The sequence below is a fragment of the Rhododendron vialii genome, chromosome 13a (assembly GCF_030253575.1).
Source record: "Rhododendron vialii isolate Sample 1 chromosome 13a, ASM3025357v1".
Classification (NCBI taxonomy): domain Eukaryota; kingdom Viridiplantae; phylum Streptophyta; class Magnoliopsida; order Ericales; family Ericaceae; genus Rhododendron; species Rhododendron vialii.
Window position 1 is genome coordinate 13,459,989 of NC_080569.1, and position 21,569 is coordinate 13,481,557.

General features: G+C 38.4%; 1 protein-coding gene and 1 long non-coding RNA gene across 8 annotated transcripts; both read left to right on the plus strand.

Annotated features, from left to right (window-relative positions):
• Positions 1-1,291: 1,291 nt before the first annotated feature.
• Positions 1,292-6,404, plus strand: LOC131312653 (putative pentatricopeptide repeat-containing protein At5g08490). Of its 3 annotated transcripts, XM_058340566.1 has the most exons (4): positions 1,292-4,089; positions 4,167-4,341; positions 4,407-4,468; positions 4,576-6,404. In XM_058340566.1, exon 1 carries the CDS (start codon positions 1,350-1,352, stop codon positions 3,915-3,917), a length of 2,568 nt encoding a protein of 855 aa, XP_058196549.1. In that variant the 5' UTR covers positions 1,292-1,349; the 3' UTR covers positions 3,918-4,089; positions 4,167-4,341; positions 4,407-4,468; positions 4,576-6,404. The 3 variants fall into 3 exon arrangements, with proteins under 3 accessions (XP_058196549.1, XP_058196548.1, XP_058196550.1); XM_058340565.1 differs by having other exon boundaries at positions 4,407-6,404; XM_058340567.1 differs by lacking the exon at positions 4,407-4,468.
• An 8,754-nt stretch (positions 6,405-15,158) lies between these two features.
• On the plus strand, positions 15,159-20,062 carry LOC131312658 (uncharacterized). Of its 5 annotated transcripts, none has more exons than XR_009195934.1 (4): positions 15,161-15,762; positions 15,853-16,284; positions 16,473-17,096; positions 19,392-20,062. It is a non-coding gene; the product is annotated as an uncharacterized LOC131312658 (long non-coding RNA). The 5 variants fall into 5 exon arrangements; XR_009195933.1 differs by having other exon boundaries at positions 15,489-15,762; positions 15,853-16,009; positions 16,141-17,096; positions 19,392-20,061; XR_009195936.1 differs by having other exon boundaries at positions 15,499-15,762; positions 15,853-16,009; positions 16,224-17,096; positions 19,392-20,060.
• Positions 20,063-21,569: the final 1,507 nt, after the last annotated feature.

Here is a 21,569-nt window from a genome sequence, read left to right on the forward strand (position 1 = left end):
TCAAAAACTAATTACGTTTAAAAAATATGTACCAATTTAATGGTCCAAAATATATGGATTCAAGGGATGAAATATTTACCCACCAAATCAAAGATTTAATAACTAAAAGAATTCGTTGAAAGATTTAACAAAAATCTACTGTAATTAAGCAATTGTCTTGGCCAATTAGTTTTTGCCACTAATTAAGCAATTACGGTGGTGTTCCAACTAAACAAAAGGAAGATTTTGGAAAAAGGAAGATAATTTCAAGCCAAAAAATTATCTGTATACGCAAATAATTTTTCTACCAATATGGATCTTGTTTGATAGATTTCATTGAGATCTTTTATACGGTGCAAGAAAAATCAAAAAAATATTTTTCATTTTCATTATATTTGAGTTTGAAAATTGAAGAAAAAAAAGTTTTAAAAAAGGAAGGTTATCTGGAACACCCCCTATGTTTACTCCCCAATTCTCTTCCAAAATAGAAAATAGAAGGGGAATGTGTGATTAGAAAATAGTCAAAAAAAGTTATCAATTTACGGACATGCCATTTTGTAGAATGGAGGGTAGAGATTTATGCAGGAGGAAGAGATAAATCTGGAGCGTTGGTTATCTTTTGGATTCAAACACAGCTCTGTTTTATTATATAGATAGATAAAAGGGTTCGTATCATTGCTATAGCCTGAAGCGAGGCAAAAAAAAAAGAAGAGGCGTCATGGGAGGTATGGAGCGGCAGTTAACCTTCCATATGAGAGATTCATTACCCCATGTGTACTGTCACGGCGTCACGTCACGTAGTGCTCGCATTTCCTTTTTTCATTACACAAATGTGTGGTATAAAAGGATCATGTGGCACCACATGAGCCACGTGACAATACGCCGCCACCACTTGATACTCCTTCCGTCCCAAAATGTTTTTTTGGTCCGCAAAATGAAGATTCAAAAATACTACATTTCTTTCAAGAAAAAATTCAAATGTTTTTCACAAATTTAAAAAACTCATTGATATCTAGGGAATTGTTAAAAAAAATTGGAGTTTTTCTTGCAAAAATGGTACTACGTATTATTTTTATGTCATCGTTTTGCGGACTAGACAAACGTTATGAGATGGAAGGAGTATATTATTTTTTGGTTCGATAGTCAGGAGTGTTTGAGTCGATTTACGTGCATCTTAACTAATCTCCTTCTCGGTCTAGTCAAAGGCACATCCACGCCGAAAATTAAAGAATTCATAATAAATTACTTTATTGTAATCTAGTAATATCAAGAATCAAACCATAATTAATTTCGTGGTGAGTTTGAACCAACCCGTGCACACCTAATATAACTTCAAACTATCAAAACAGCCCATTTTGTGTATTCCAAATATGAATCAAGCCCTGCTCCTCTGCCTTCAAAAGCTGGGATATCCAATGGGCTTCAAACCTGATTACCAATCACTTGCAGCCATCCTCAAATCATGTGCTGTAACTGCAGACACCACGTTAGGGAAATCACTCCATACCCATATCATTAAGCTGGGCCACGCTTCATGCCATCTTGTTTCCAAAGCACTTCTGAACATGTATGCCAAAAGCCATGCTCTTGATGACAGTAGAAAACTGTTTGATCAAATTCCCAGTCATGATTCAATCACTTGGAACATAATGCTATCTGGGTTTGCTTTGTATAGGAATCATGATGCTGAGGTTATGAGATTGTTTCATGAAATGCATATAGTGTTCGACCCGAAACCCAGTTCTGTCACTATTGCTATAGTTCTTCCTGTTTGTGCACGTTCAGGAGCACTGAATTTAGGCAAGTGTGTGCATTGTTATGTGATGAAATATGGGTTAGTGTCGAATACCTTGGTGGGTAATGCTCTGGTTTCCTTGTATGCCAAATCTGGGAATGTCTATGAGGATGCATATCATGTGTTTGAAGAAATTCCTGACAAGGATGTTGTTTCGTGGAATGCGATGATTGCTGGATTTGCCGAGAACAATTGCGTGGATGAAGCTTTTGATACATTTAGATGGATGCTGGAAGGACCAACAACACCTAATTATGCAACTATTGCAAAGTTTCTGCCTATTTGTGGCTTGTTAGAAGAGAGTGTTGGCTATCACTTTGGGAGAGAGATCCATTGTCATGTGCTGCGGCGGGCTGAGTTGGTAGCCGATCTTTCCGTTGTCAATGCTCTTGTGAGGTTCTATACTAGGATTGGAAGAATGGGAGAAGCAGAGTCTGTGTTCCAGAGAATGAGAGTAAGGGATTTGGTTTCCTGGAATACTATAATTTCAGGATACACTTCAAACAGTGAGTGGTTGAAAGCGCTGGAGTTGTTTCATGAATTAATCTCTGTGGGGAGGGTTGAACTAGACTCTGTCACTCTTCTCGGCATTCTTCCTGCTTGTGCCAATTTATGTCACTTTCTGCTTGGTAAACAGATTCATGGATATGTTATCCGGCATCCTCAACTAAACGAGGATACATCAGTGGGAAATGCTCTTCTAAGTTTCTATGCAAAGTGTGGTGACATAGAAGCTGCATTCCGAGCCTTTTCATCAATTTATAGTAGAGACCTGATTTCGTGGAACTCTATGCTTCATGCCTTTGCAGACAGAAATCTTCAAAGTTCATTTTTTGAACTGTTACATCGGATGCTTGAGGAAAGTATAAAACCTGACTCTTTGACTATATTAGCTATAATTCAGTTTTGTGCTACTCTTTCCAGAGTTGACAAGGTTAAAGAGGCTCATGGCGTTTCGATAAAGTCTGGATTTTTGCTTGGCGATGGTACACCTACTCTTGGGAATGCAGTAATTGATGCATATGCCAAGTGCGACGACATGGAGTATGCATCGAAGATCTTTGAGACGTCATCAGGCAAGAGGAATGTGGTCACATCCAATTCAATCATCTCAGGATATGTGAGAAGTGGTTCAACTAATGATGCCCATAGGATTTTTCACTATATGCCCGAGAGAGATCTCACCACTTGGAATCTAATGATTCGAGCTTACGCTAAAAATGATTGCCCCTCTCAAGCTCTAAGTCTGTTCCATGAGCTAAAAGACTACGGAATGAAGCCTGATGCCTTAACTCTAATGAGTCTCCTTCCCGTTTGTGCTCAAATGGCCTCAGTCCAGTTTCTGAGGCAGTGCCATGGATATGCGGTTAGAGCTTGTTTCAAGGATGTTCACTTAAATGCAGCCCTTATAGATGTGTACTCAAAATGTGGTAATATCGATTCTGCCTACAAGCTTTTCCAATCAACTCATCGGAAGGATGTTGTTATATTCACGGCTATGGTTGGAGGCTATGCTATGCATGGCAAGGGAGAAGAAGCACTTGGTGTTTTCTCTCACATGCTTGAATTGGGTGAAAAGCCGGATCATGTTACAATAACTGCTGTTTTATCTGCTTGTAGCCATACTGGCCTTATTAATGAAGGATTAAAGATTTTTGATTCAATAGAAAAAATGCAGGGCATAAAACCAACCAAAGAACAGTACGCTTGCATGGTGGATCTCCTTGCTCGAGCAGGTCGAATAAAGGATGCGTATTCTCTTGCAACCGAAATGCCCTTTGAAGCTAATGCTAGTGTGTGGGGGTCGCTACTAGGTGCTTGTAGGGCCCACCATCAGGTGCAAATGGGCCGTGATGCCGCCAATAAGCTTTTCGAAATTGAGACCGGTGACATTGGGAACTATGTTGTGCTTTCAAATCTTTATGCTGCGGATAATCAATGGGATGGGGTTCTTGGGATAAGAAGGCTTATGAGGACAAGAGATCTCAAAAAGCCTGTTGGATGCAGCTGGATTGAAGTGGAGAAGAGTAAAAATGTCTTTACGGCTGGAGATTGTTCTCACCCGGAAAGAAGTATTATTTACAGCACATTGAGTATCTTGGATCAACAAATCAAAGAACCATTTCCATTATTGCTGGCATAGAGATGAACAATCTAGTTGCATAAATCATCGTCTACTCTCTTTGTGACTCTTTCTTCTACAGTCACTCGTTCGAATCTTTATGGGGATTCATAAAGGGGGAGATAATTTTGCCAGATGTTCATATCTTCAAATGATATGGTTTTATGCTCCCAATCACGAAGCCTATTGCATGGTATACCCTAAAAGCGGAAAGTTAGTGGAACTGAAATGCATTCCTCATCCACTCATCTCATTTTTCTCCTCTTGTAGGTCAATTCCTATTCAATGAAAAGCTATTAGTCAAGTGACCGTGCCATGCAAGACGAACTATTTTGGAGGCTATGACCAAACTACCTTACTATGGTACTCAAAATTTTGGCACTCACTAGATGATAACTCACCTGCACTTTTGAGGGGGAAAGGGATTGCGTCAAGCATGTTCAAGGTGTAGTGCTTATTTCTCTGCTCTAAATTTCTCATTGGCATTCAGTAACCATCTCTTTCTTTTAGAATAACCCAAGGGCTTCTTGGACCTCATTGTTGGAGCAAGGCATGGTGACTTTTCGATTATGGTCAGGACCATCCGATGCTGTTGATTGCATCTATATCTCTTGGTGTGCTTTTATGACTGATCTTTTGTGATGTTGCCTATGCTTGTTTATGGTTTCGGTCCATGTAGGGGTGGGAAAGAGACTACTTTTCTCAATTTGCAATGGAAGGTTTCATGTCTTGTTGCAAGAGGAAGAGGAGAGATAAGGTACATGGTATATTTACAATCATGTTATGCGCACAGATCTTTATACACAGAACTTGCACAGATTTTTGTGGGGCCCACTTCGGGTCCCACAAAGATGATCCGAACCGCTTCTTTTTTGTTGACTGAATTTTTAGGGTTCCTGTAAAAAAAAAAAAAAGCTCAATCGGATATCGGTAAGTGAATTTTAAGAATCTGTGGAGCGAACCACACAGTTTCGCCCAACGAATTCTGAATAAGCACCTACCGATATCCAATTGATTTGTGTATAAAGGTTTGTGCGAACAGACTTTGCGGTATATTTATGTTGGGTGTTGTTCCTTCTATTTAAAAAATGCAATTACAAAATTCACTTTTTTTTTTCTCTTTTCTCAAATAATTTTCTCGCTTCTGCATCTGTTCTGTCTTTGTGAACATATTTGTTTTATGGAAGCTGATTTTCGCGCTCCAAAAAAAGCTTTAGACGCTACACCTTTTGTCTTCATCAGGCAAACTTCCTGAATTACCCTCTCAATCTAAAACTTTTCCGTGGAAAAGTTCTTTCTTTTCCCTGAAGAGTTCTTTATAGGTTTTCGTGCTCCACAAAACACCTCAGGCGCTCCATCTTTTTACATACTTTATGGAACTTTTATGGGGAAAAGTTTTAGATTGATATTGTAATTCAGGGAGTTTGTCTGATGAAGACAAAAGGTGGAGCTCCTTAGGCTTTTTTTGGAGCTCAAAAATCATTCCCCTTTTTTATTATTTTTTGTAGTTTATTTTGATGGAGTAACTTGCTTGATTATCTGTTCAGTTCTAATTAATGAGAGTAACTAATGTAGGAATGACAGGAAAGACAAGAAAAGCAAGTTTGTGAGGCATTAGTCAAAATATAGAGGAATTTTAGCAATTTACCATTTATGGCTACTTGTTCGGTTGTAGTTGTTTTATCCTTGATTATGTTTTTTATTTTGTGTTTCCTTGTTATAAAGGTTCAGAAAGTCATGTTTGCCGAAGAATTTTTTTTTTTTAAGAATTTTTTTTGGTCCTCTTGCCTCCTCCATTTTGGTTAGATTCTAGCACGAAGTGTCTTATTTTAAAGTTGGTTAGGAGACATCTCTTGGCCTGTATTCCAGCCAAATACTTGTTTTTTTTTTTTTTATCAGCAGCCAAAAATACATTTCAACATAAGTAGATAAATCATTTCGATAATAGATCCTCGCATAGGACAAATAATACCCAAAATGGTTTCCCACCTGTTTAATTACAAACGAAGTCCCCAAGTTTAAAAAAATACATCCTTGGCACCGTGGCCCAAATTAAGTTAAATACATGTGCAAAGTATTTAGAATATTACAATCTTATGTCAAAAGATCAAACAAAGTAATTTAGTTACAATACCATCTTTATCCAAAAGTAGACTAATACAAAAATGGATGAGTAGCTAAGTCATGTTAGCTTCCAAAAGTCTTCGTTTCCAAATACACCATGTCATGCAACCTATTGCCCTACGTTTGAACCTGAAAAGAAAGATTTTGCTGAGCTACACTAGCTCAGTAGGAAATTCTCTACAAAATCTACATGCAATGAGATGATAAGCATAAACGAATCAAATTAAACGACAAATCCAAATAATGCACATCAACACTCTTTTGCAAATGTCATAACAATTCCCAATCACAAACCCATACGTACACACACACGCACACACTTCTTCCAACAAAATTCCACCCCTTGCGAGATTGTGTTTCCACCCCTTGCGAACCGTGTGTTTCCACCCCTTGCGTCACACTAAATCCCCCATTCACTTCACAACAACAACAACCATACTATCGTCACAATTGATACCAATGCCATAAACTCATTCCACACACACCGACATTATCTTAGACGACACATATAGCTCATGGACCATGGCACTCATTACCACAATACCACTATCAAAGAAAATGCAATCCTCAAGCCATAAAACATTCTATTCGACCATATATAGTAAATAAACATCTAAATCACACATAGTCACCACAAAACATGTAGAGGAAGAGAGAAATTCCTACCTAGATGGGTTTTAAGCAAAACCTTAGGTCTACCAAGAGCAATAAGCTTGAATCCTTCAAAAACAAGCCTCACCCAAGCTTGGATACAAGATCTAGAGCAAATAAAGCCTAAAAATATGAATAACAAGCAAAGATCAACAAATAATCTAGAGGAGAGAGAGAAAAACGTGATAGAGCTTCAAGGAGTGAGAACAAGAACACAAAACTCACCCTTGGTTCACCAAATGCAAGAATCTTGTGATTTTGAGGAAGAAAACCCTTGGATCTTGAAGATTTGATGTTGAAATCAAGAGTTTTGGGTGAGATTGGAGTTGGGTAGGTGAGACGGGGTGTTTCCAGGCCTGGTTCGAGGGTTTTGGGTGTGAAAAATGGTAAAGGGGAGTATTTATAGTGAGCTGTCATGCGTGCTGAAAAATAAGAAATTTTGCACGATGTACTGGTACCGTGGAATGACAGTACTGGTACAAGTACCCAAAAATTTCAGCATTTCACAGTTTCTGGTCGCAATGTACCTGTACTGGAAAAAGCTGTACCTGCACATTAAAGACAGATTCGAAATTTTTTGCCAACGTTCATCAAATCAAACCCCAATTGCTACCAACACTTCCACACATCATTTCAACACCGAAACTCAAAATCCAACTATTCTCAGAATGTCTGATACACAACGGTAGACGTATATCCGTACACCCCCACAAACAAACGTACAACTTTATTAATAATACAATTCTTTCACGCATTAAACGATTTTCAAAATTATAATAATTTACGGGTCTCCACACAGAATCATTTCCCTATATTTTCTACATTAGATGGAGCAACTTTGGATATTTCTTTGCTTCTTTAGTGTTTTAAGTGCCCTTTGCTCTACTGCAAATTTGGAGTCTCTATCTTCTTGAAAGTTTCAACACGTAGCTACACTATATGAATGTGGAGATATATATAAAAATAGTAGAAGTAAGAACATAAGTATCTCAAATAACCAACTGTTAAAAATTAAATAATGAAAAAGGGTTAAAGCTTAATTAGTGAAGGTACCTATCCGAATTTCTCTTTTTAGTCCATATTTCATATTCGTCCGAAGTACACTTTTTAATTGTAATCACAAGTGGTGGTCCAAACTCGAAAGTATCACAAGTGCCACCACTGTGCTACTACTATTAGAGTATACAAATAGGATTAATCAAACTTGAATGAGTTTCTGCTTAGCTTGTTCGACTTGTGATGTGAACAAAACTTGAACTATAAGAAAAGATACATTTCCTGGCGTTTCAAACAAATTGACATTGAAAGGGAAACTTCCTGGCCGGTCCTGTCTGGATGAAGAATAGCCTACTAGGTCCTACCCAAAGAGCCTATAGCTCAGTAAGTCCTCTAGCTCAGTAAGTCCTCTTCATTATTTTGTTGACAAAAATACCCTTTATAAAAAAAAAGCGATTGGAGAGATGATCCAACCACCACCGCCACCATCACCACACCGCCACTCCACCCCACCACCACCACCACCACCACGTCGCTGCCACCACCGCCACACAGCCACCATGCCTACACCGCCACCGTGTCGCCGCCACCGCCACCACAATTAATAGTGTTAATTTTTGTCTAAATTAGCAGTCGACCCATACAACCTCTTACTCCACCACCACCACAACGCCGCCATCATCGCCACCACAATCACTACTACCACGCTGCTACCGCCACCACCACCGCCACCACCACCACCACCACCACAATTAACAGTGTTAATTCCTATCTAATTAACGGTGCTAAGTTTATATAAATTTACACCACAATTAACAATATTAATTAATAGTTGGCCTATATAACCTCCTATACCACCACTCCACCACTGCCGCCGCCGCCGCCGCCGCCACCACCGTCACGCTCTCGATTTTCAACATAAATAATTATAACATTTAATAATTAAAATCCTCGCATTTATACAAATATTACCCCAAAAGACAATTTTTTCTTATAATCACAAGTTAAGTTCAAAGATTTCATCTCCGGCTCGAAGGCCCCAAATTGTCATGGTATTAGTACTGAAAGAGAGGATTAAGAGTTTACTAAGATGCCAAGTAGTTCCCCCTTGTTAGCTTTCAAAAAGATGAAGTCAAACATGCACTCCAAGCACTCCATGTCAATGACCTGCAATGTACCTGAAAATGATAGGTTGAGCTACACTAGCCCAGTAGAGAAATCTATGCACAAATTATAGGAAAATATGCCTAGTTATGCATCTAGAGTGAATGAGAATAGACAGATATGCCCAAGGTTCATATGGTTATCGACAAGCAACTCACCATGGCCAAAGGATTCTAGACAATCCTATATGTGATACCTATCATCTCACACACCATACCAGTACCACTAACATTCCCACATCAATCACAAATAACCAATATTTGGTTTATCAACCGATTCATCGCATCACATATGATTCCACAATCATTCCCATCCTCATAATCATTCTCCCTTTCCTTATTGTTGGTCATCAACATCCTTTTCTTATGAATCAATCTCTTTTGTTTTCAAATAAGCGTAATGTAGAGAAATACATGACCTATAATGGTCAAGCTCCGCTGATTCGAGCTTGAATAGCCGGAGTTCGTTGATTCTGTGCACGAATACCGGAAACCTTTGATTCGCTCAAAAATACCGGAGGATTTTTATATCAAAAATCCTTTAACCAAAACCAAAATCCTCTCATTAACTTAATAAACCAATAACGTGTTGTTAAGAGTCTGAACCGAAGCTCCTGCCAGGCATTTACTCGATAACGAGCCTTGAAGACAAATGATATGAGCATTTAGCTCCTGCCAGACATTTACTCATTTAAGAGCCCTAAAAGCTTACAATATGAGCATTTAGCTCCTGCCAGGCATTTCCTCATTCAAAAGCCCTGAAAGTTCTCTTTGTGTCCATTTATCATCCACATTCATTCCGCGTTCCCCTTTCACAAACATCGAATCATTCAATCGAATCCAAAAGCCATTTAATCAATCACATGACATTACAAGACCAACAATCTACCATATCACATATAAGCAAATACACACGTCCTCACCATACCTCTAAGTATCTCCCCGCACTGACACAACATGCTACTCACAAGCGGTTTTTAAAGTATTCGACCTACTAGTTCCTATACTTGAATCCCGTAGCAAGTGTACCAAAGAAAAATCGAGAGGTTCAATGAGTCGTGAAAAGACAAGTTACTACTTTACCCTTGAAGTCATTATATCGCTCTCATCTACCATTTATACCACCACAACGTTCATACAACCTTTGATACTCATATACACTCTACGATACGTTTTCTGTTTACGACGACACTAAGTTTGAGCTTCAGAAGTGTCTAGGGAATGGAAACATCAATGAATCAATATAGATCGAACAAGCGAGTTTAGAGAAGGTCTAAAGATGTTTAAGAGGTGCTAGAAGTGATCAGAGGTCAAAACAATCGAAGTTTGGAACAAATGCAGCAAAACTGTCCATAAGCTCTTGGTATCGATACAGCTAAAATGGCCGTATTGATACAGCAACCAAATCAGAAATTCTGAAGCTTCTGTTTTCTAATGGTATCGATACGGCAGAAAGCCCGTATCGATACAGCAAGGTTTCGAGCAGATTTTCAAGGATTCAACTACAACAACAACCAACAATCTAAAGCACGATCAAGGTGCAAAATCAACACATAAACATATAACAAGTGCAAGAAATCCCTACCTCGAAGTCGGAGAGAAAACATGCAAAGAGATCAGGCCACGCGAACCCTTGAACTCAAACTTTGAAATACACCCAAAATACTCCTCTCCGAGCCAAACTGGACAAGCTATGAACTCGATGGCAAGTGAGGAGGATGGAGAGAGGGTTGAGTTCTTTGGGTTTTGAGCTTTGGTGGAGGAATGAGTGAGAGAGAGTGAGAAGCCGAGAGAGAGTCGGACGGAAGGGAGAGAGAGAAAGGGGGATTTTCTATCCTCTACACACACACACACACACACACCCTATATATACTAACATATACACTAATCACACTTGCACTCCCTCAACTTCCAATCTCTTCATTCGAACCCCAAATCATATAAACACATATTTCACATTTTCCTCAATTTCTAATATTAATAAACCTTTAAATAATTTCCAAAAAATATGAGTCTCTACAACCACCGCCGCCACCACCACCACCACCACCACCACCGCCGCCGCCATGATTAACAGTGTTAAATTATGTCCAAATTTATAATTAACAGTGTTAAATTCTGTCCAAATTTACAATTAACAGTGTTAATTACCACCACGATTAATAGTGTTAAATTCTGTCTAAATTTATAATTAACAGTGTTAAATTCTGTCCAAATTTACAATTAAAACTGTTAGTTGAAAAGGTAAAGACGTAGAAAGCAATCACCGTCGAGTGACCGGCGGTCACGCCCAGGTGGAAGGACGGCGTCGCGCCGCCTCCGGGCGGAATGATCCTGGTCGAAGAGAAGTCGGCGATGGAGGGATGGGTTGGGAGATTTGAAACCCTAAAATGATGAGATGGGGCATTCATTTGTGAACCGCGGCAAGAACGACGATTGTCGTTCCAGACGGAAGCATCAACGTCCATGGAGGCGGCGGATGGAGGTGGCGGTGGAGGCATCGACGTCCATGGAGGCCGTGGGGTTGGAACAACCGGAGGAGGAATAGCTGGCGGTGGAGCTAAGACCGGCAAAGGAGTGGCCGGTGGCGTGGCTGAGACCAGCGGAGGAGTAGCCGATGGTGGCGGGGCTAACTAGAGGAGAGAGAGAGAGAGGGGGGGGGGGGGGGGGGGGGGGGGGTGCATTCATTCGAAACCCTAAATGATAGGCTGTGTTCATTTGTTGCTATTCAAAGTGGGGTAAAGAAGTAAAATCATATCCACAGGACTTAATGAGCATTGCACTTTTACCCCATAGGACTTGGTGGGTTATGGAATCCAATATTAGGACCGGCCCAGAATTAACTCAATGGTAATTTTGTGGAGGCCCAATAATTTTGTTAGCCCAATTTTGTTTGGCCCAAAAGATTAATTTGTTGGCTATTATTTAAGTAGAAGTTTGTAACTTTGTACGCAATTTCTGGAGCACATGTTTGGTGGTGGCATATTAGCTTCTCGTGGAAGCAAAAAAAGTTCTGTCTCTTTGGAGTATACATCACCATTCACCAGAACTTGGAAATGAAAAAAAAACGGTGAGTGATGCTGTGTGTTTTGTCTCTTCGGAGTATACATCACATGCTTCTCTTGTTGATTTCATACTCCAGTTGCTCTCATTTTCAACTGTTATTGGAGGATTTTGTTCATCAAATGGTTGAGGTATTTCCTCTCTTTGGTTGTAATTTAGTTGGATATACCTTAGGGTGTTTGTGAGATCTTTGAATCTCTTTGTAAACCCAATTGTAAACTTTGTTGATAGTGGAATTGGACTTCGGTCGTGTGGATGTACCTCAAATTTGGTGGAACCACGTAAAAATCGCTTGTGTCTTGTTTGTTTGTTGTTTGCGCATTTGGTATTTTTTATTCGCTGCACATATTACATTTCCTCCATGGTTTATACTTGTGGAAATTCGGCCTATTTTTCCCAACACTTCCCTCTCACACGTGGTTCTCTCTTTGTTTCACTTTAGAATCTGTAGCTTTAATCTGAACTAGAGGCCGGCAAGTTGGTACTTTAGAATCTCTAGCTTTAATCTGAATGAGATGGCATATCTATTTTCCCAGCAAAAACTTCAGAGTTACAGTTTAAGAATTTTGAGTTTACTTCTCTGTTTCAGTTAATAATATATGGTGAAATTATACGGAGACTCTCTCATTTATACATTTTGGACACGAACACTCCCTAACCTTTAAAAACACCCAAACGCACCCCTTCATCTACTGAAAATGAAAAATTCGTCAAGGCCGTTAACGGAATGAATGAAATGACGAATATACCTTTCTTTTACACGGAGCAAAGCTCATCTCCCTCATCTCATCTTCCTCCCAACTGCCGCCATTGTTGAAAGGGACGAAAACTCAACACGAAAACCGATCAAGAGCAACCACAAGCAGCACTAACAACCAACCAAGACCCACCATTAAATTCAACCATCCACCATTAAAATAGACCAATACCCACAACCACAAACAATTTCTACCATTAAAACCTAGCCAAAATTGAAAAAACCGTACGGTGAGAAAGCCACCGTCACAACGGCACCATTCCTTTCCCCTTCATCGCCTCCCAAAAACCACAGCCACCATTACTACCAATTCCTCCTCAACTGTCGCCTGTGATGGCGCTTGATATCATCACTTTCAAAATTTCAGTTGCAGATATGTACAACTTCATTTCAGATCGGGTTCAAAACAGGGTAATCGGTTCAGAGCTTGACAAGTTTGGGAGAAACTCTCAATACATATTATTCATATTCAGTCATCTACATATACAAGATTACAATGATCAGATCCCATAAACAAGGGGATTCAAACTTCCTAAATTATCTACATCAAATCACATCATTAAGGGGATTTCAATAAATACATCAGATCCCATAATTATAGTTAACACTCCTCCTCAAGGTGGAGCATGAATGTTGAGAACGCCCAACTTGCGAAGAAGAAGTTGGAACTGATCTTTGCCCTAGGACTTCGTAAAGATATCAGCAAGTTGCTCTTTACTAGGCATATATATAGTACGGATGAAGCCTTGACGAAGTTTTTCTCTAATGAAGTGGCAATCGATCTCAATGTGCTTTGTTCTTTCATGGAAGACCGGATTGGCGGCTATATGAAGCGTTGCTTGATTGTCGCAGAAGAGTATGGCAGGTTGAGGATGGTGAACTCCCATATCTTTCAAAAGAGATAGTAACCAAGTGATTTCACACGCAGCAGAGGCCATGGCGCGGTATTCGGATTCTGCGGATGACCTAGACACAGTGTGTTGTTTCTTGGTTTTCCACGAAATAGGTGAGGTGCCTAGAAATGAACAAAAACCAGTAGTTGAACGTCGTGTATCTGAACAGCTGGCCCAATCAGAGTCAGAATACATCCGAAGTTGACGATCAGAACTTGAAGATAAAAGAATTCCTTGACCAGGTGCTCATTTCAAGTAGCGCACTAGGTGAAGAGCAGCATCAAGATGTGGCTTGTGTGGTTGGCTCGTGTACTAACTTAGAACATGAACAGGATACACAATATCTGGCTGAGTAATGGTGAGATAAATGAGGCGACCAACCAGTCTTCTATAAGAAGAAGGGTCAGTAAGCAAAGCACCATCAGAAGCATTCAATTTATGGTTTTGCTATATTGGAATATGAACTGGTTGAGCACCTAGTAAACCAGTTTCTTCAATAATTTCAAGAGCATATTTCTGTTGCGAAAGGCAAATACCTCTTGCAGATCGCACTACCTCAAGACCAAGAAAGTATTTGAGAAGTCCAAGGTCTTTGAGATGAAATCGCTGGTGAAGAAATTCCATGAGATGACGAATGGTAGTTTCATTATTTCCGGTGACAATAATGTCATCGACATAGACAAGGACAATAGTGAACTGTTGATCACGAGAGCGAGTGAATAGAGAATAATCTGTTTTGGATTGGATAAACCCATCATCTATAAGAGCAGTAGAGAATTTAGCAAACCATTGGCGTGAAGCCTGCTTAAGACCATATAAGGACTTAAGAAGACGACATACCTTTGTCTCCCCCTATCGTCGAAAACCTTGAGGAAGTGACATATAGACTTCTTCCTCAAGATCTCCATGGAGAAAAGCATTTTGCACATCGAGCTGATGTAGGGGCAAAGAATGAGCTGATGCAATGGCAAGAAGACAGCGTACAGTAACTAGTTTTGCAACTGGAGCAAACGTCTCGTGATAGTCAAGGCCTTCTGTTTGATTATAACCTTTAGCAACGAGACGAGCTTTGTAGCATTCTATGGTGCCATCAGCTCGATATTTGATTTTATAAACCCACTTACAACCAATAGCCTTTTTACCAGGAGGCAAATGTGTTAGTTGCCAAGTGCAATTCTGCTCAAGAGCGAGAAATTCATTAGCCATAGCAGCACGCCAATTTGGGTCTTGCATGGCCTGACAAAAAGAATTGGGTTCCACAACAGACGAAATTGTTGCAACAAATTTATGGTGAGAAGGAGACAATTGTTGATAGGATATGCATGAGGATAATGGATAAGACATACCTTTCTGTGAACCAAGCAAAGAAGAAGAGAAAGGAACAGCCGGCAATTGAGCTTGAGAGCAGTGGAAGTCTCGAAGATAGCTAGGTGGAAGACGCGCACGTTGTGGTCGAGAGGATGTCGAAGTAGGAGGGACTAATAATATGATGTACGGAATGATATAAGATATATATAGTTTATATAGACAAGGGAAAAAAAATATTAAGCTGTGTTGATATAATGTGAGACATCATTGGTTGTGGTTTTCGTTACTTTTGACTATATAAGATGAAACTGTGGTATAGGGCGGTGAAATAGGAAAGTTTAGAATATCAACTAGCGGAAGAATGAGTGCGGAAAAGAAGAAGAGTACATGACTTACGGATACCAAATTAATTTGAACATAGAAATACTACACTAAAAATCCTTAACAAGCATGGGATGGTTATTTATCTTTCAGTGATTTTGATTTATGACTGAAGGTAGAGTCCTTGTTGCCCATTGTTTGGACATTATCTATGGAGCATTGTTTATTTAATTTAGATGCTAGAGACAAGCAAGTAACATATTTTGCTAACTATTTCTATGAGGGAAGAGTTGTGGTGTGGTGAGAGAGGATTAGAACCGAATGGTGTCGCCACTTTGATTGTAAACTTCGTTATAGAATTTTATTGATTATGATAGAAGTTATTGAGCTTAATTCATTCTTAGCAAAGAAGGTCATAGCTTAATCAACCAGTCGCATGAATCGCATTGCATTTTACATCGTACTGTAGGAAGGCCCTCCGTTATACTTCTTTCAGCCACTAACTATTTTTTACTTTTGCAGTCCTTACCATATGGAAAATATGAAGATTCTATACAATTATTTGGCTTCTATGTGCAATATTTGCCAATGTGAGTCCTATGTCAATATTTGAAATTTATAAGCATTTCTTTTCCAACGGAAAATGTTCTGAAGTCTTTTGGTGCTGATATCTTGTTCAGGGTATTGGAGTACATCGAAGATAAGAGAAAAAGTATCTAGGTGAAGTTGAAAGAACATTCAAAGCTATGCTGCTGGGAGATTCACCAAAGCTACATTTCTATAGAGAAATCAAAAGGCAGGAGGCAGAAACTTAAAGATCTCATACAAAAATATATTGTAAGTATCATAGTTGTTATATTGTCTCATGCTCGTCATTTTGTAATTATGTATGTGTCGTCATACATTCTACATCTGTAACATCTTTCTTACAATAAATTTACTGATGAGTTTTTCTTGTCAACAAGAAGTGTCAGTGTGTGACCAGCCTAGCTCCTTGCAAAATCTGGAGACTGGTGATTTAACTTTGTCTATTGATTTGATTATATGTAAGGCCTAAGGGGTGGATCAAAGCTCCATGTTTTCTAGCTGGATTTCCAAATTTCTCTATTTAGGTATGTACTTGCATATTTTGCATTCCATCATGTTTTTAAATTTTGCAATTTGAGAGACCATAAATTGCTAAATCTACATAGCCTCGTAGTCTTGTCTGAAATTATGCCTTAGAAGATGAGGATCCTATTCCTTTAACTTGCAATACTTTCAGCACCAAAACATTTAAAAACTAACACCAACTTTGCAGAGTCCTATGACCTTTTATAGGGTATTGAACTTGCCTCTCGAATCTAGAGTTGCATTTAGCCCATGATAGGTGGGGCTTTGTCCTGTACCTCCCCCAAAACATTCTATAGGGAACTCTGGTTCTCGGAGATTTGTGTCTGGCGGTTCCAATTCTCCGCAGATTGCATCATCTAGAGAGCAAGTGCTTGGCATATTGTTTCAACTAGGACGTCACCAATTGGGTCAAGGCCTTCTTCGCCAAGGTCTCATTGTGAAACTGAAAGGTATTGTAGCGCTGTTGAACAGAACCCTTGCTTTGGCCCTACTATGACAATGTTGTAAGTTATATTTGGCCATTTTGTAAATTTTACTATTTTTCAGGTAAACACTATGTAAGCCTGACTTTGCTGAGCTGCTTGAACATATGTGAAGTGTGACGGGTCTGTCTAGCTCATTTCCAGTATGTTCAGAAAATGCAGTTCTGTCAATTAGTTGTGTTGCATCTGTTTCAGGAAAGGGAACACCAGTTTGAGATTGACATCAAATGGGCAAACGGATTAGAAGTGAAATGAATGATGGAAGATGGGAACTGCCTCTTTCGTGCTCTTGCAGATCAAGTATATGGGGACTGAAGGTCATTGATTTGGTAAGACAAATGTGCATTGAATGAATGGTACAACTATGCTTCTGTGAATGTTTACTTTTGGAGTAATCCATCTGCAATATTTTTTTGTCTACCAAATTTCGTCTTGCAAAATCATTAGGTTGGCAAGTTGGTGTTATATAATCTCTTATATGAATGTCAAATTTAGCCTGTTTTGGCAAATGATATGTTCATAAATTAAGGCATGCTAGCTAGTTACCCAACCACCCATAAAAGAGAGACATGTAGAGAGCACTAAGTAGGTCTTACGACTTACAGTGTTACTATTACGCTACGTCCAGGGACGGACCCAAAGGGGGTCACACGAGGGCACTTGCCCCCACTCGAACGCGTGTTCTCATTCGAAATTAAAATTTTTTTTTTTATAAATTAGCATAATTATAAAAGTGTGCTGATATATAAACATACACACTTTTATATATTTTGAAAATACACATATAGAATTAGTTTTATACCTGAATTTTATTACATGATACATTTATAGTTGTTACTTTAGGAGCTATTTGTCTATTTGGAGCTATTTTTTCTTCATTCTCTTTATTTTAACCATTTGGGAGAAATATTTCAAAATAAAGTCATTAACAAAATAACTCGATCATTCTATAACTTATCGATATTCATTTAAACCATACTTTAAAATGTTGTTTGAGATTTTGTACTCATTTTTACCTAATTTAACTTAAAGTATGTGTTATAAACTTTTGTAATTGGTAATGTATGCCTTAATTTTGTACAATCTTACTGTGGTTGACTAAAAAAAATGAACTTTCTCTATTTTGATTAACATGCGTCCCCACTATGCTATATTTCTGGATCCGTCCCTGGCTACGTTATAGAGTATCACCCAAGCTACCTGCTTGGGTCAAATCTGGTAGATCGAAGTTAAGTTTCTCAAAGATTTAAGTTCTCTGCAAGAGGAAGTGACAATACAAGTCATAGGATTCAAATATTTGTCTTTTGAGGGGCTGATTGCTGACTGAGCCATAATGACGCCATACAGCCATAAACTATCCTTTACTCTGTGAATTTGAATGTGATCTGTGATCAGTTTACCGGCCAAAGTTGGTTTCAGAACCTTCCGGAGCCATTACTTAAAGCTGGTTTCAGAACCTTCCGGAGCCATTACTTAAAGCTGAAGGCCTGATGCAATGACGCCCTCTTAGAAGTGGGTTGAAAACACTGGCATAACTCTTATTGGGTTGTCTCATCGCCAAGTTGACTTCTCATTGATTTGTGTTAAATGCAATCAGACATCTCTTCTGATGATGTGGCCTAACAAAGGGTTGGTTAACGGTTAATTATTGGGTTGATTGATTGATTGGTTTGTGGAGTCTGTAATAGATCTTTATTTTGCTTAGAAAGGAAACAAAGTGAGAAGAAAATGTTACCTGAGTAAAGATATTTGTTGAATTGTTTTATGGATTGACTGAATTGCTATAGATCTTGTATTATTGCTTCCTGTAAGCACAATACATTCTCATTTGTTAGAGAGATTAGTTCCAAAATTTTGTTGGAAATGGGAATAAAGGAGATGAAAAGAAAATGAAAGGAGGAGGATATTTTGATGTCATTTGCTGCATCAAGCTGAACAGCATAATTAAAAGCATTTTTTTTTCCCTCAAATTAGCTATGAGAAAAATACTGGTGTAACCAAAATGGAACCTAGTGAATCACATGAAATCAAGGAGATGGAGATATTATTCCTTTAATTTGCAGTACTTTCAGCGCCAAAACATTTAAAAACTACCACCAGCTTTGCTCAGTCCTTTGATCTTTTATATGGTATTGAATTAGATTCTAGAGCTTGCTCTTAGCCCCTGTTAGGTGGGGTTTGTCCAGCATTTTGTCTATAGACTATGAATGCTTTGGAGGATATACTTTAATGTAGTAGTATTAGATATGAGATGAAGGTAGCTTGTGGTAGATTTCTTTTTTGTACTATTCCTTTGTAACTTGGACTAAAGCATTTTATATCTTTGTAGTTAAACTCCAATGGTCTTCCTTGGGCATCACACTTCTTATTGGAATCTATAATGTCATGCGCGACATGAGATATTAGCAAAGCTTCTCCCTGCTTTTACAGAAAATTTCAGGGGTTCTTGGTTTCCATGAAGTTGTTCTAGTGAAGTATGTCCATAAATATGCTCTTATTAGCTTTACAAATGCCGTCTAGATTGCCATTTTCCTCTTTTGATATTTCTTAAGAACTTTTATTCATTGTTTGAAATGTACTACCCAATCTCCATTCAGTTCGGTTTGTTTTGTCACCTTATTTAGGTCAATGGCATATGGGGGAAGTCGCTCCAAGGCCCTGCAATCGGCAGTTTGTTGTGTTTGGGAGACTGTTAGCTTGCCAAAGGAATCCCAAAATGCTTTCCCAATTGAAGGCCAGGGAACTGTTTAGAGAGTGAAGTTACAGCAGTTTGTTGTGTTTTAAATTGTTGCCTTCATCCCAGAATGCTTTCTCAATTGAAGGCCAAACAGAGTGTGGAGTTATAGGAGAGAGAGAGAGAGAGAGAGAGAGAGAGAGAGAGAGAGAGAGAGAGAGAGAGAGAGAATTATGTAGTAGACTAGTATCCACATTTAAAGCCTTTCAAAAAAAAAAAAAAAGGGATCCACATTTAAAAGCAGTAATAGGTGAATATATTTCCTAAGTCGGCTTGTAGGCGTAAATTTTTTGGGTTTATGTTGGCATCATATTCTATGAAAATAGAAATGTACATCCCAACTCCGTTTTTCCAGGCCTGTAAACTATCAGAAATTCATAATAACAACCATCAAACAGTGTACCAAAATGATTTTTTGGCACGATTGTTCTTATTGAGTATTAAACAATTGAACTGTTTCAATGTAGTATCAAAGTATGTAGAGCAGGAGTCACTAAAAGGGCCCAAGAGACAGTTTAGTTCTCCTCCATACTTTAATTGATCACACCCATTACTAAAATTTTATCATGATGGTCTGAATCGCTCATCTAGTATATCTTGCAAAGAAAATATTTGTGCTAAAAATTAGTTTAACTTGATATCAAAAAGTGCATTTTGAGCTGTTTAAAATGTATGGCTGTACAATTTTTAGATTTAAACCATTCATTTTAAATGATTCGTTTAAATATTTAATGAGATTCAATCAATTTAAATGTTATTTAAATATTTTTTTCTATGAGACTGACAAAAATTAATAATGCAGATCATCATGTTAGGTGCTAAGGCGAGCCAAAGAAGGAAAATTTAATGGGATGTTGATGATTAGAGTAGGCATGTGAGTTATTTATCGTTTTTGAAGCACAGTCACATGATACTTTATATAGTATTTCATTTTTACACACAGTTACGTCAGACTAAGATCAAGTGTATGAACATCGTGTCAAAGGGATGACAATCTAGGTTGAACCACTAGCTACCCAAATCGTACCGAACAGACTAGTGCGATTTTAACCATTGTTTTGGTTTTTGATTTTTGATTTCACAAAACTGGCCAGCTCAGTTCTGGTTTTAAAATTCATGTGTTAACCGCACCGAATTGCAATCAAGCAACATTGTAATTATGCAAATACCCTTGTGTGTATATGCGTGTGTGTAATTTCAACTCACTTCAATTAGGATTTGTTAACTCAAAGTCTTGCACCGCTCTCCCGACCAAAGAAGAGTGGGAGTTTGCTAGAGAGATTTGTGTGAGACTGAAATTTTGCTTTAAGGTGACGGAGGTTTGATAATGCAAGGGAGTGGGAGATGCCAATTACTACTTTTGGTTTATTTGGACACTCCAAGTCTTGTACCCATTGGTTTTTTGGGATTAGGTGTTTACTACTTTTTGTTCTTTGCTGTCATTTTCTTTGTTTGTGTTGATTTCTTGCCATCGTTTTTGTGAAAAAACTAAACTGAACCGGTAAGTTGGTAACCGTAGTTTTGGTTATGATTTAGATAAAATGAAAATAGCGGATTTTAGTTTTTGTTTTGAATTTGCTACCGAACCAAATTATACCGTTTCCATTCCTACTGCGTAAATTTAAGATAGATAGGGATGGAGGGAAAATGCACTGGTGGGGAGGCCCACGTGATAGTGCTCCAAAGACACCAAATAGTATCCACTAACTGAAATAAGCACTTATTTTTTGAATTAAAGATGATGTATTGTAGGAGAATGACCTGTCTCATAAAACATAAAATAAGTACTTAAAAAAATAAGAACCTTAGTGGAACGGGAGTCTAAATATATGTTCAAAACGTACTGTATCAACTCCTCCAAACTTTTAAATTAAAAACATAAAAAGTGGGTAAGTAGTGGAAAATAATTACTTCTTTTTATATATGCTTCGTTCAATTGTTGAGAATGGTGTGTGGAAAATGAATTCGTAGGGAAGGCAAAATGAGGTGAAGTAAAGAAAAATAAAATTTATTTTCCTGCAAGAAAACAAGAATTCTTTCATTTTGGCATGACCTATTTTGCAGGAGA